A 15,756-nucleotide genomic window follows, 5' to 3' on the forward strand; every position below is an offset into this window, starting at 1 on the left:
CCAACACGCCGGGCGCCCCGGCTGCTGATGAATGCCAGGTGGAACGGGTCAAGCGAGATAAAGGAAAAGGTTTATTTTCTTTTTTCCTTTTTTTTTTCTCTTCTTTTTTAACGTCATTGCTTTTCCTTAAACAGTTGCCACCGCCTCTGCCGCCGCGCCGATAGGGAAATTGTCTTTGTATAAATATCGACTATAAACACAAGGCCCCAGTTTAGGATGGGAAACCTGTCATCTGTGGTTTGTTGTATATGAGACTTTTTTCCCTCTTTTTCCTCTACCCGTCTATTTGTCTTTTTGTACCTGTGTGCTTGACGCAATACTGATGTGATGCTGTTGCTTCAACCTCTGGGAGAAATGTCTTCTCGATGCTCGACGTGTTGTGAGCTCTGAGATCGGCTATTTTTGCACACTTTTCAAAGAATAATACAAGAATCGAGTGAATAGAACGAGGCAAAGACAACACTGATGTCATATGACAATATTTCAATATCACAAACGATATCTAGTCTCACATCTATATATCGTCACTGTTGGGCAGAAACCTTGTATCTCCAAGTTTCAAATTTGCAAATTTTCGCAAAATAAAGCCCTGCTTCACCACACAAGGCTGTTGCACAAAAGTAGTGAAAACAGCTGATCTACAAGCACACAACGCCTCGCAGTGCGAGGCGTTGTGTGCTTGTAGATCAGCTGTTTTCACTAGTTTAAGTCATTTTTGAAATAATAAATGCAAAACGAACTGTTTTGGACATACAAGGTTTCCACCCGACAACAACGATATCTATATTGTATTGATATATCAAATATGTTTTGCAGGTATACGCCCATTCCTTTCCATGTAAGGAAAGATTTCAGCAGGGTTAGTTACTGTTACCACAGGACAGCTGCATGGATAGATGCATGTCAACGAGCTGCCTGCCACAGCAAACCAATTCCCACTCAAACATGTTTAATCAGTCCTCTTGTGCTACATTTCGGTGTTAATGCCGGCGTAAACATTCTCCGTCAGCAATTTCCCAAAATGCCCCTATGTCTAGCTAGACAACCGTGAAATGCTATTTAAGGGGGAAAAATAACTCCCATTTTGGGTTTTTTAATGTTGTTTTTTTTTGTTTTACATTTGGGGCATACAATTATGACCACGACCACGTGTCTGGAGAGTAAAGTTAATAGGCCCCATGAAGCTAATTTCTAATGCATTAACCCATTTAGGCCTAGCTATTGAAAAATAGCAGATATACAAGCTCACAGCGCGGCACCGAGTGCTGCGCTGCGAGCATGTAGATCTGCTATTTTTGAAAATGTCGTGAAAATGTGTGCAAATGTTTGAATATATGTATTTTTAAAGCGAACGTTTGTAACTCAATCAATCAATCAAACTCAAATTTTGCTTCTGGGGGGTCCCTGGAACTAAATATTTAGAGATGCGGGTCCGTGGGTCAAATACATATCATTTTGGGGGTCCTTCACATGAAAAGGTTTGAGAACCACTGACATAGTAGTCTCTCAAGAACATACTAACTGAGCTCCAGTTATGTGAAAAGGACCTTTTCTTTGACGATGGCCGGCCAGATTGTTGACATAGAAACATAGGTTTTTCAAAAAACCTTAGAAGGATTCAAAAGACACTTATAGAATCGGGTCAAAATTCAAATGTTCACGATTTTTAAAATTGCCGCGCTGTGAGCTTGTATATCTGCTATTTTTCAATAGTCAACGCATAAAATAATGATACACAATAATGTGTACCCGTTCTAAATGCATTAACATTGCCTAAAGGGTACATGTGTTGCTCTCATTAGACGTGACTTATGTTCCTGCCTCAGTAAATAGCTGGCCAGTGTGTAGACATCTATCAAGCTCTGTTTGCTGACATTTTATGCCTGCCGCCCGCAGCACCATCTCTTTTACCGACTAAAGTCTGGGCCGTTTCTTTCCACAGCAACTAGCAAAATACCACTTGGGAGCAACCTCAGACCAAGGCAAAGAACACCAGATAAAATAACAGTGGAATACTATGATTAGTACTTCAAAAGTGTGGGCTAATCTTCTTATCTTGCTAGTGGAGTGTCCACTTTGCATGCAACTAACTTCCGGCATGATAATCAAAGCACTACTTGTTTGGCAGTTTAAGCTGCATGCTTAATGGATAGTACAACTTTGCATCAATTCTGTATGCAAAGTGCCTCGTGGCTCTCTATCACAGAGGCACTGCCGACACCGCCGCTGCAAAACAACGCGGTAAGGTTACAAACATTTCTAATTTGCTGCAAACTTTTATGTGTTCGCTTCCATTCGTTCAAATAATTGACCCTATATTGTGATGTTCTGCCAGCATCTTGCATCACAGCAGCCAACATAGGAAGCAGCAGGTGTTTCATTTCCTTTGTTGCTGTCCACCGTATCCCATGGCACATTTCTAAATCTCCTTTTTCTCTCAAATAAAGAGACAGAAGCCGAACAGCTGGGTTTTTTGCCCCCAGACATGTTAATCTCCCACCTTAAGAGAGACGAGGCGCCTACCCCAGCGCCTTGGAAACAGTGTCAGAACACACACGAGAAGAGGAAAGCACCGACGCCCTGCTGGAAAGCTCTTCATGGGACTGAGATAAAGTTTCAATGTCAAACCCCCCTCCAAACTAGCTCGTTTCAAACACCTACATCCCCCGCGGACATCGGAAAGTCAAGGAGTCGCAAACACGACTGCAAATAGGAAGAGAAATGAGAGATGGGTGGGGGAGAAAAAAAGTCCAAGATTAAACGAGCCTTAGAAACAACCAGCTTAAATTGATTCAGGGATCCGATATCATATTGTGCCGAATTCTCTCCCCCTCCACCCCACGCATAGTTGGAATGGCTCTGTCTGGCTACAGCTACACTCCACACATACAGACAACGGAGCCATTCATTGGCGGTACCTGTGCTTAGCAGGAGATAAGTAGCTTTCCACCAGAAACAAAGAGAAGATTAGCATTCCCTTACACAGTGTTGGAGGGCACGCAGCTTTGCCCTCTAAGCAAGGAAAACCCCAAGTTTGTGCCTGGTTGGATGTACTAAGCAAAAAGATCAAAGCCCCCTCACTGCTTAACTTATACTAAAAAATATAGTAGCTACAGCTAATGCTGTGGTTAGCTAGGGCTGTAAGCATTCAAGCCCTACATTTAATCTGAAAGCAGGTCAGTTTGGGGTCGTTATCAGACAGTTAACACATCATCAGTTCTAAGTCAGCAATGAGACATGAATACCCAGGGGTTTGAAGAAAATGGCCGCTGCCGTGAATATGGTCAACAGCTTGACAATGACGTTTCTGTTTGCCTCGCCTGGATGTGTGAGTGAAGTCTTTTCAGCTTTTTGGTTCTCATTATCAAAATGGCAAATCTCTAAGCCCAAGAGAGAAGTGATAAAAACCTATCGAGCCTAATCTCGTAATCAATGCGTCTCGCGAAATTCACGGGCGGAACGAGAGGGAGAAAAGAATGCGGCTTCACAACAACTGTTCGCCAAATAATAGGCGAAAGACAACAGCTTTGGCTGCGCTGAGAGTCGCTATTGACAGCAATAAAGACGAACTTGAACACGTGTTTCCTCTCTGGGCCATCTGGCTGATTTACTGCGGGGATTTGAAGGTGGAAATTGAAGGGCATTTTTAAGATTAAATCCATTACATTAGAGAATTTACAGCCTGCTCGCTCGTGCAGCTCGGCAGGAAGTGAATCCTGTGTCCAGTCCAGGCTGTTGTCAGAGTTTACTACTTGCCGCAGTCTGAAAACTCACTTCTTCCGACTCCACCGTACCCCCCTAGCACTCCTCTTTCCCAGGTCCCTTTGCCCTTCTTTTGATAGCAGTGTTGATTTTGGCAACACATTTTGTCTTAGTCATAGTCTTTTGAATAAAATACCATTTGGTTTGAGTCATATTTTAGTCATCTAAAATGTTTTCATGTTAGTCTAGTTTTAGTCAACTAAATCTATAGTTGATTTTGTCTACTAAATTGTATGTTGGCGGTGCCTTGATGGCATCTTAATGCCTGATTTTACACTTGGTTGAATGCTGACAATAGCCGATCTACAAGCTCACAACGCGTCGCGCTGTGACGAGTTGTGAGCTTGTAGATCGGCTATTTTCTGAGCACAACCAAACATGAAATGACTTGTCTTTTAGTTCTACTGGGTCTGTTCTCCACTAGCCCTCCCGGACATTTTTGTCTACTTTTTATTTGTTGACGAAATTGTCAATTTATTTAGTCTTCGTTTTAGTCATCATGGCTTAGTTTTTGTATAGTTATTATTTAGTTTTTTAGACAAACATTTTTCGTCATAGTTTTAGTCAACGAAATCAACACTGTGGGCTAGTTATACAATGCAGATCTAATATATATTTTGGTTACTTGCTCAGAAGTTTTTATTTAGATTTTTAGCATTGTTGTTTAGACAGATTAGGTTTGAGGTTTAGCTGGCATCCCAGTTTCTTTGATGCACTACATTGTTCTCGTTGCACTGTACAATACATATGTGAGTATTTATCTCCGCCCCGCCGTTTGTTGACAAGGGTTCATGTTGTCTCTGCTTCGCTCTGATCTTGCGCTTGTAAGTCGCTCTGGATAAGAGTGTTTTGCTAAATGCCTAAATTGTAAATTGTCGTCAGTAATCATGTGGCACAGGCCATGGATCCTAAGCGACGTGAAAAATGCCCCTGCCTAATCGCCTTTCATTTGACTCGCACGGCCCGGCAAATGAGAGAGAGAGAGAGAGGGGTGGGTGGGGGGATTTTAGGCCAACCAGGCATTGGCCGCTCCCAATAATGGAGGGACTGGTCCATTCTACGAGCAAGTCTGAGGCTATAGCTCTGCTAAAAGACTTCTAAGGGAAGGCGAAAAGACTCTCCTTGCAAGGGGATAAAAGCTGAGGGTCCAAAGGTCTGACCAATACCCCCCCGGCCCGCCCCGCCCCCCCCCCCCCCCCCCCCTCCAGCCACAGCGAATCAGCGCTGGAAATGTCCCTGTCAGCAAGTAAGCATTATCTCTGAATTGTGCCAATGCCTAGAAAATACCCTCCTGACCCAGCCCTGCCGCCCACCCCCACCCACTCCCTGCTCCCATTCACCCACTGGTCCCACCGCTGTGATAGAAAGGACCGGGACAATGTTAAAGCAGCGGCTAGTCCTTTACGGGGGCCTGGCCCCCATGGCCTCCCTCTGACACACACACAAACGTCCGTTTGGCCCCCCAGATGCCTGTTGGTTGCTGCCCACACACAGGGGCGTCACAAGGAGGGGGAAAGTGGGACTGATTTACAAGGGCCCAAGGTGGAGGAGGAGCCTTAATTATTTTATACTTTAGCTATTGGAAAAATAGCAGATATACAGCGCGGCACCGAGTGCCGCGCTGCGAGCTTGTAGATCTGCTATTTTTCAAAAGTTGTGAAAATGTGTGCAAATCTTTGAATGTATGTATTTTTTAAGCGAACATTTGTAACTCAAATTTAGCTTCTGGGGGGGTCCTGAACTAAATATTTTGAGATGGGAAACAGGTTTAAAAAAAAAAAAAAAGACTTGCACACATTTTCTTGCACACATTTTAAAGATTTTTCAAAAATAGCAGATTTACAAGCTCGCAGCACGGCACTCGGTGCCGCGCTGTGAGCTTGTAGATTAGATTGTAGATGAGCTTGTAGATTATTATTTTTCAATAGTCAAAAGCACAAAATAACGTATGGGGCCCGCAGTGAATCCTTGTACCCAGGGCCCAGAATTTGGTGTGACACCCCTGCCCAGAGTGCCCACACATCTGGGCTGCTTCTCCTCCACCACGCGGACAACCAGTGATCTCATCCAACAACACTGCCCAATCCTCCCTGTCAGCAGCTCTGCTGACAAGAATGATAAATATGCATTTATGCATATTAATAACCCTGGTGGTGGGCCTATTTTGGGCATGTCATTATAGGCAAAAGTTTAGGTGCATAGGTGCGCGAAGGTGCATTTTTTTATATTCTTGCTATGCATTAGCCCTGAAATAAAGGCATTTTAACTTTCCTCCGAGAGTGCCTTGGTCTAACTTTTTTGGAATAGTTGTTATTAATTAAGTCAGAAATAGCAGACCTCCATCTATCAACGTATATACATATTTGTACTGTTTGTATTATATTCATAATTAATATTCTTTACCACATAAATACCAGCGTCCCAGTTCTGGGCATGTCATAGTTAAACCATAGGCGGAAATAAGCTAACATTCAGCAAAAGCAAGCTCTGAGTTATTTACAAAGATAGGGATTTGGTGTAGAGGGAAAAAAGGAGGTGGTCAAGTATAAAGCCCTGCTTAAGAATATAGGGTTAAGGATAAGTGGTTAGGATTTCAATGTTGAGACACTCTCATTGACCATCTCACAACGACACATTGCTCTGTAAAATGCCTGTCTGCTCCATCTACAGTAATTCTAATCTCTCGTAATAAGGAAAAAGTAGTTTCTTCTGCTTCTCATTATCAGAGTACCAAGAACGGTTCCTTCCTCTGAGAACGGAAACGCAAAGTGCATGAAATACTTGGAATTGTAATCCGGCCAGCCGTAATAAACAGCAGACTATTCTGTTTTTTAATTCCGGATCCAATGTCCTCGTTTAAACATACACCACCACCACTTCCGAATGAGGAATAAAACGTCCAGAAATAAAACGCTTCCCTGGATGAAAGCACTAACTCGCCTCAGCTGCTGGAAACTAAGGCAGGCTTTCTGTGGTATCCAACTGCCATCAACACGTCAAATGAAATACCAATGTGAGCATTGTCCGAACTTTTCACCAGGAAGGTTTGTTTCCATAGCTGTTGGCTTTGTTAAATATTTGCCCCAAAGATATTCACAAAGAGGATTGCCCTGGCTGATGCAGATGCGTAGTTCAAAGATGAACGAAAGACTTATAGAAACAAAGGATACAGTATATAGGCTATATAAATACAGTTTTATTCACTGTTTCTGTATCAAATTGAATTTGCACAGCCCAATCTTGCAAATACCTATTAGGCTATCTTGTAGTTCTATTTGCTTGATGTTATTCAAACAATGTGTTTTACTTTTAAAGAAGAATAAAAAAAGGAGGAAAAAAAAATAAAGGCCTATGAAACGGCAGTGAAGGCGCAGCGGAATCCGAGCTGTCATTCTAAATTAGAGGCCTCCGCGTTGCACTGCATGAATAGGCAAAACACAAGTAAACAATCCATATTCTCACACAAACAAAGGCATATGGTAAGATATACTTTGCCCCCCCCCCTCACGCTCCCAGAAAAAGAAGACCTTTGTGACTTTGTGTCACGCAGAATTATTTCAGAGGTGACAGCAGGGTGTATGATCGGGCTATGTGCAAGGTCAGTGAATATTAACTTCATTTACACATGGCTGCAGCCGTCCGCTGCCCTACAATGGAGCCATGCCTCTTGTGCTTAGTAACGTGAGCACCCAGGCTGACAGGACACTGTCAAAGACGGAAGATGGATGATCACAGCGGTTGACCCCTGATCGCCAGAGGAGTCACCTCTCCGGCCCACCCCCCGTCCCCCTCCCCACTCTCTCCCCACATGACAAAAGAACTCCTGCTCGCAGTTCAACGTTCCAATCATCTCCACTTGCACTAACAGGTTCAGACATCTTCGATCCCCCTGGTCGCCATAACCCCTTTTCTTTTCTTTTCTTTTTTCTTTTTTGTGCAACTGAAGTCCTTTGCTCTCTTTTAGCTATCCAAACTGTGGCACAGATGCCTCTTTTTGTAATTGCTTGTGCTACCTCCTCCTTTGCCGGGCCGGTGGAGAGGGGATGCGATCAGACAGGCAACCTCCATGTCAGGAAGACAATGGCGTTCAACGCTGTGTCCCCGTGGCATGTCGGGGTGAAAGTGATATTACGACTCGGGCCAGGGTCTCGGCACCTTGAGGAGCAGCAGGGGGGCCTTGTTGTCAGTGGAGCATCCCCTCTGGGAGGGTGCAGACCGATGGCTCTGTACTTCAATCTTCCTTCAAGAAGAAAATCAATAACTTATTACATAACCACACTTCTTATAAAACTGCAGTTAAAACCATAACTAGTGGTATAGGATGCTATGATAACCCCCGTTTTCAAGAATATAACATCACAAATAAGAAAGGGAGTGAGAGTTTCAAACGGTGCCTCCGGAACAGATTTATTTTGCACACTGGGGCCATAACATTTCAGTCCAGTTTGCATGTCAATAACTTACGTTAAAATGTTTCTCCAAGTGTCATCATTAAACATAACAGTGATTTATAGGCCTACTTCTATTTTTGGAGCTGTGTGAAGCACAGGCTCCCTATACGTGGCCGTGTGGGTGTGTCTGTCTGTCTGTCTGTATGTAGCCTGAACTTCCTAAACTTCGGCACGCCACTAGTCCCACAGTTTTGCCACCACACACTCGCGCCATATGTCAAATCGAACGGCTTACTCGGGAATCGTGGGCTATTACTTTTCTAAGAGAAAGGTTCTATAGTTTAATTGATATTAATTTATTAGTGAATTAATTTTCCCCATTGACTTATAATGGGAATCGCAAAAACTCACATTCAATTATTTGTCTCTCGCAAACCATAGGGGCTAGAGTTTCAAGACTTGGAGAGGAGGTTCATAATGATTTCAAGGATTAAATAAAAAATAATTGTGTCATTTGGCCGCATGGTGGCGCCATAACACCCCACTTTACGTTTTGGCCTGTAACTCTTGAACCGTAGGTCGGAAAATTAAAAATATTTTTTCCCTGGATTCCTTGGGTCATGACGCATCTCCCCATATAGGCCACGCCCATTTGCGCCATGATAGATTTTCCGCCATCTTGAATTTTCTCCAAAACACACTTTTTGCTCCTTTTCCTACATATTTTCTTCAAATGTCTAAATCGGTACACATGATCCACACACACACACACACACACACACACACACACACACACACACACACACACACACACACACACACACACACACACACACACACACACACACACACACACACACACACACACACACACACACACACAGCTCCACTTCACACGGGTGTGATTTTCTTTTTTGGGGGCATTTTTGAGTACCCCCAGCAGTACCTCCATGTACCCCCATTTGAGAAACACTGGCCTACAGTATATACAACGTAGTTGTTGTTTTTTGGGGTGCTATTTGGCTATTTTGAAAATAATTATTCTGCTTTCATTCCGATTCTTCAAACTTGCGAGTAAAGTTAAGCAAGTCCCTTGCATCAATCTACATCAAATTCTTATGCCGTTGGGGGGATGCTTTAATCTGCCGCACCTTGCAGTATCAGGACTCAGGAGTGCATGCGGTCATGCCTTTTATCTTGCAACTGTCCCAGAAGCAATCCATTTTAGGGACTGGAGGAAACCGTTACATTCCTGTAAATGTACACAATAAGTAAGTGCTCTACAATTTGAAGAATAAGAATCCTCTTTTTGGTTTTGTACCGATCTTCAAAACCTAAAGTTTGGCTCTACATATCGTCACTGTCGGGCAGAAATCTCGTATCTCCAAGTTCCAAAAATGTATGTTTTTTTTTCGTAAAGTAAAGCCCTGCTTCACCATACAAGGCCATCTTACAAAAGTAGTGAAAACAGCCGATCTACAAGCACACAACGCCTCGCGGTGCGAGGCGTTGTGTGCTAGTAGATCGGCTGTTTTCACTAGTTTAACTAATTTTTAAAATGATAAATACAAAATGAACGGTTTTGGACACACAAGGTTTCCACCCAACAACGACGATGTACGTTCTTAACATATGCCAATCGGGGTGGATGCTTTAATCCGCTTGCACCTTGCAACTACCAGAATTGAATTCATGCTGTGTACCTTTGCAACCGTCCCAGAAGCAATCAATTTCAGGGGACTGGAGGAAACCGTCAACCATATTCGGGAAGCAACATCCTGGAGTGTAGAATGACACATCTGTTTCTGTGACTGCTACCTGCCAGGCTAAACAACAAGGAGGAAAAGCCCTGGGCTGCAGAAGAATGCCACCATTCACAGCCACCAGACACTGGCAGTGACAAACCTTGGCTACCATCCGTCACCAGATTATTTCAATCTTGACTGATTGTAATCCATTCGGGAGCTCCTGAGGACTTTTGAGCGCGCCCAACATTTGCATAATTAAGACAACCATTCGGTGCATTAAACTCGCGCGTTATCAATCAGGGGCTGCGTCAAGATGCACGAGGAGGACCCCCCCCTGACACCCGGCTTCCTGTCGTCATTTTAAATGCTAAGTGAAGTCTTTTTAAAGCCAGGGACCCCGGAGCTGTGCTGGATGGAGCTGGGCCGGGGCTTTGCTTTGGGCTGCCTGGTGGTGGCTTCCGCACACCTTGGTTGTTGTGGTCAGACCCCGACCGCTCCAGCCCGTCCCTCTGGGGCCAGGCCATCAATCAGTCTTCCGACTAACTTCTGTCTCCCCTCCCTGACAGTTGAGATGGATGGTGCCGCCGTCTGCAGGATGCTGTATCCTCTCATTAATTCTCTTGTTAGCTTGCGCCGATGGCAGTAGGGCAAGGTGAGGTTTTTTTTGTTTTTTTTTACTGCTTACCCCCACATACTATAGCTAGGGCCTCGATCCCCTCGCGTTTGTAAAATAAAAGGGGAAAGTTGTAGGGATGGAACGATATAAACATTTCATATCACGATTATTGTGACAAATGAAATCACGATATTATATGATAAATCTTTTGCCAAAAAATAGCCGATCTACAAGCTGTAGATTGGCTATTTTTTGGCGAAGACATTTGATAGAGAGTGAAAAAAAGACTGTATCTAGTACGTATATTATAAGTACCTTTTACCAATTATAGAAGGTCTATGTGGTACCCGATATACCGGACTTGCTCGGCAAATAAAAGGTGAATTGATCCCAGTGCATGACGGAGGACGATATCACGATATATTAAATCTCCACGATACGATTATCGTGAGTGTTTTTTATCGCGATAAACCATGATATCGCTTATCGTCCCATCCCTAGACAGTTGATTAGGGTCAACAGTTAATCATTTCCCAGGCACTTTACTTTACACACCACAATGATGTGATGTGTCAGAATCGGACAACATACATTCCCGGGATTGAGCGAGACAAAGGTGGCAATGTCTCTCCACAAGGGCCCTCTCTTTTGGCCAAACGACTCAGTGGCTCCGTTGCAGTGAGAGGAGCCACCGCTGAACAAGACCGGGCGAATGAATGGGTGCTATTTTAGACACCACGGCAGTTCTTTAGGCAGAATGAGCCCCCGCGCAGGCTGCGAGACACTTCAACTGGCCTTTTTCAACACCCATTACACTGAGACCACTGAACAGGGTGGAGGGAAGACAGAGAGAGAGAGCAGTGGTGTAAAGTAACTAAGTGCATTTAGTCAACTACTGTACTTTTTTGGGGGGTATTTTTTACTTTACTGGAGTATTGCCAGTTTTCAGTACTTTTACTTCTACTCCACTACATCTCAGAGGCAAATATTGTACTTTTATACTATACTATAAGATTGTGATTTGAAAATAGCTGATCTACAAGCTCACAATGTGTCGCGATTGTGCGCTTGTAGTTCTGTTATTTTCAAGACTTTTATACATTTCAAAACTTGTGAAATGGGACATTCTGCACAATGGGTACTTACTACTATTGTTACTTTAAATATATTTTGATGACAATAATTGTGCACTTTTACTCAAGTCAATTTTGAATACCGGTCTTTTACTTGTAACATAGTATTCCTACATTGTGGTACTGATACTTGAAAATATGAGTACTTCCTCCACCTCTGAGAGAGAGAGTGACTCGAGAGAGTGAGAGAGAGAGACAGAGAGAGAGAGAGAGAGAGAGTGAGAGAGAGAGAGAGAGAGAGAGAGGAGTGACATTTTACTGCCACAGTCCACCTCACAAAGAGTTAAAGAGGGACAGGGACGGGGAGAGGGAATGGGGAAGGGGAGGGGGTGGGAGTGAAAGACAAGTGGTCCCTCTTCGGTGACGGTGATGAATGAGAGGATCACAACACGTTTTGGAGGAGGGAGGCCTCCGCATCTACAGAGGGGGCTCCTCAAATGACATGAGTGACAGCTCCACTCATTCTGCACCCCCCACCCCCAACTAACCGCCTGATATTTCACCGACAACCATTTTGTGTTTCGTAACATACAGTAGATACTGACAATAGCGCAGGCTTCTTTTGTTTTATTGTTGTTTTAATTATGATACATTTTTTTATAAAGCGGGTGACATTAAAGGACTGTACCAGCATCAGTACAGTAGCCCAATGGTTCTCAAACATACATTATTCACGGTATCCCCGTAACTCCAAAAGTGTACAAATGGAACCAAATGGGCCCGCTAGGGTCCATTAGGTTCCATCTATACACTATCAGAGTTACAGACGTGTACAGGTCAATGTTAGACCCCTCTCAAGGAACCCAGTGTCCCTGGAATCAACTTTGAGTAGCCTATATATCATCTATTCACAATTTTGACCATATACTGTACATATCGTACCATTGTCCTGTTATTGCCTTGAGCTTTCGATTTAGCATTTATTGACATTTTCCCCAGTGATTAAAACATTACGAAACTTTCCTGAATAATTGAGTCTATGTTGTTATGAGTCATGGACATTTAGATTTTATTCATATATATATATATATATATATAGCTCCAGGGACTATTCCAGGGACTATTTTCGGCTAGAACTTTTAAAACAATCCAGACTTTTAAAATACATTATAAATCAATGATAACTTTGACAAAAAATAACCAGTAGCCAAGTTGATTTTCATACCATACCAAAGTGAATGAAATTCAACGGTTTCCTCAGATAGCTGGAAAATAGTCGTAGTCAATAGTAATAGTAATGTCACAAGTAGTATGTCCCTTTAACTCAACAAAAAGATTGTTGTTCACATGGCCAAGACAAGGTCCAAAGGATTAGATTGTTACTTTTATCAGTCTTAGTGCTTGGACTTTTTGCACTGTCACTCAGTGTGATAGAAACACTTTGAAAAGCTTCTTTTGATTTGTTCCAGGGGAAACTCCTGAATGGGCAATTTAGTGTCACTAGATCTGTTAAGAGGAACTGCTGATGCTGCAGTGTTGATTCTCATTTTATTTAGATTAACTACCCCTTAATACAAGGTCCACTCATGCCTCAGTGGAAATAAAACTCATAAAGGTGCACCGTCGACACCGGAATTTGATCCAAGTACACAGGTTGTTAGGTGTTTTTGTGTGTGTGTGGGGTTTTTTGGCCACTAAGGACACCTTTTCAGGCACTAATGAAAATCACATTATACAACCACCTGACTCAACGAACCCAAACATTAGTGGAGAGTAGAATGGTTTGCTTGCAGGCAAATTCAACAGTGTTCTTCTCTGAAAACTTACTATGAGCACAACAGAATAAGAAAAGTAGCAGGCTCCTAAAATAACTTTGAATTAACACAATAGATAATAAGGAAACCAGCAGACAGCTAAAATAACTTTGAATAGCTATTCCTAATGCCTGTAATCCCCCATATAAATAAATTACAGGCTGCCCCTCCCTGGCCTAAAGTCTCAACTGTATCTTCCATTTATGCATTCCAAAATAGCAAGAACAATAAAAAGGGCTCCCTGTTGAATCAGCCAGAGCCTCTCACCACATTAGACACATAGCATAACATGAGACAGGCTGAGTTCCTCTAAATTGGATTGCCTAATATATTTTGTGGAGCACCTCCCCCTCATCGGGTTCCCGATGGCTGACAGCGTGGCATTAAAGCTTGAATTTGTTCTTAGACACATTCCGTTCAATTACTACCGGTTGTTAGCCCACATAAGCTGCTTAGATGGTGGTTGCCCGTTTTGCAAAAGAAAAAAAAAGTATTTAGGCAGGGCACAAGACGAAGCACTTAGGGTCTGCTGCGACCTAAATTGTCCCCTCGTAATCCAAAGTGATTTTGATCTCTAAAGTCAGGTGGGCACTGAAAATAATCCTTTGAGAAGAAATTACGCAGACAGAAAACATTTCATCGCTAATTGCTGTCGCACATACAGCCCCATGCGGGTTCATGTGTTCAGTATACGGCCTACACAGAAACGCGTATAGCCACCGTGGCTGTAATTGCCCTTCCTGTTAGGCTCCTTCATAAATATCCTGAGGCCTAAATGCCACAGTATGGCGGCTATTTGTTTTCCCTCTCTGTCAGGGTCATTTGGCTGGAGCTGAGAGATACTGAGAGATTGGCTGGACTTCCTCCAGACCTGTGTATTCTGCAAGTGATTGTCTTGGCTCTCTGCCAGCGAGAAAGAGAGGGAGAAGTGTTCAGGCCGGGGGAGCAGAGAGCTAAACTGAAGAGTAAGTTATTATTTAATCCCAGTGTCAACAGAGGCACGGCTATAAATTAAGAGCCTGGTAATCAAACAATTAGCATTGGATCCCAATTATTACACGCACAGGATTTCTGGTCTGAATACCTTATCCATCCTCGCTGCTTATCGAATCAGTTAGTTTAATCCTATTTGCCAACAATATTATTCAGCCAGGCCTAAATCGCCAGTTACCTGCTTTGCATAATCAAATCACAAATGCACCAGGTAATGTTATGTTCCGTTAGCCTTGCTTTCCCAGTGTAAAAAAATATAAAATATATATTTGTAGGTGACTCACTTAACTGACAGGAAACATTTCTTCGTGGAAATGCTAATAGGGATAAATTGAACAACTAATAGTAGATGAAATGCCACAATTTGAGGCATGAAAGCAAAGGAATACTGCAACCACTCACGTTCACAGGCGTCGCCCTTTTGGTGGAATCCTGCTTTGCATATACATTTCCCAATCGGCACCAGCCATTCCCCCTCGGCACTGCAGTGCATCTTCGGGGCGTTATCGGCCTCCTCCTCGGCATCGCTCACACACACCCCCTCCACCTCCACCAGCGACGAGAACTCTGATCCGGTCACAGTGTCCGGGAACGTGGCCAGGTTCTCGATGATAGACCAACATTTCTTGTAATAAACCTTGACAGAGACCAGGGCAATGCAGGCCCCTACATCCTGGAAGGCCAGGTAGAAGCCCCTCCTGGAGAGAGGGCCAATGATGCGCACCTCCGTGTTCAGCTTCATCTTCCTCTCCCCGAGATCGCCCTGGGTGAAGCTCTCGTCTGCCGCGATCGTGTCGATCTTTACGTACTGGCTCTCCCGTAAATTCCGGCCGACCTCAGAGTCGGTCTCCTGGTAGTACAAGTTGAATGTCTCCTTACAGGTGCCTACCACTCCGGGCAGGCTGTTACAATCCCTCAAAGTGAACTTGAGTTCCACAAAAATCCTCTGGGCATCGCCCTTCTCTATCCAGTTAGTCCGAAGCCAGTTATTCTGATTGGGCTCCATGACCTGGCAAACCTGGTATGTGCGAATGGGGGTATAGTTTTCGTCCAACCCGCTGATCTCTTCCCACTAGAGAAAAACAGAGCAAAAGTTTTTGAGTTAATGCGTCTCCAAGTCGATTCCAGAACACCATCAGCGAACTGAAATCAAAAGTACCTAAAGTAAAAAATGTGAATTGGTATGAAGTCATCAGAACTAAGCAGAAATAAAGAGGTCTATTGATTATCAATGGAGGTTAAACTAGAGGTAATTACAGTATAATGGAGGTTATAAAGTGAAGGTGTATTACTATGACATTGAAAATAATTAATGAGATATATGCAAGCAATCAATATTGGATTTCAGTCATTGGTGAG

At 43.4% G+C, this 15,756-nt stretch overlaps 1 protein-coding gene across 10 annotated transcripts in view; it reads right to left on the bottom strand.

The window, feature by feature from the left end:
• The window catches only part of epha7 (eph receptor A7), a 111,971-nt gene extending 96,553 nt beyond the window's left edge, over window positions 1-15,418 (bottom strand). For all 10 annotated transcript variants that reach the window (XM_080744397.1, XM_080744404.1, XM_080744399.1 and 7 more), the window contains exon 1: window positions 14,800-15,418. In XM_080744397.1, the coding sequence (XP_080600523.1) occupies window positions 14,800-15,403 (604 nt within the window). In that variant the 5' untranslated portion in view covers window positions 15,404-15,418. The remainder of the gene's footprint in view (window positions 1-14,799) is intronic.
• Between the last annotated feature and the right edge of the window lie 338 nt (window positions 15,419-15,756).

This window comes from Nannobrachium achirus (genome assembly GCF_963921795.1).
Source record: "Nannobrachium achirus genome assembly, chromosome: 16".
NCBI lineage: Eukaryota > Metazoa > Chordata > Actinopteri > Myctophiformes > Myctophidae > Nannobrachium > Nannobrachium achirus.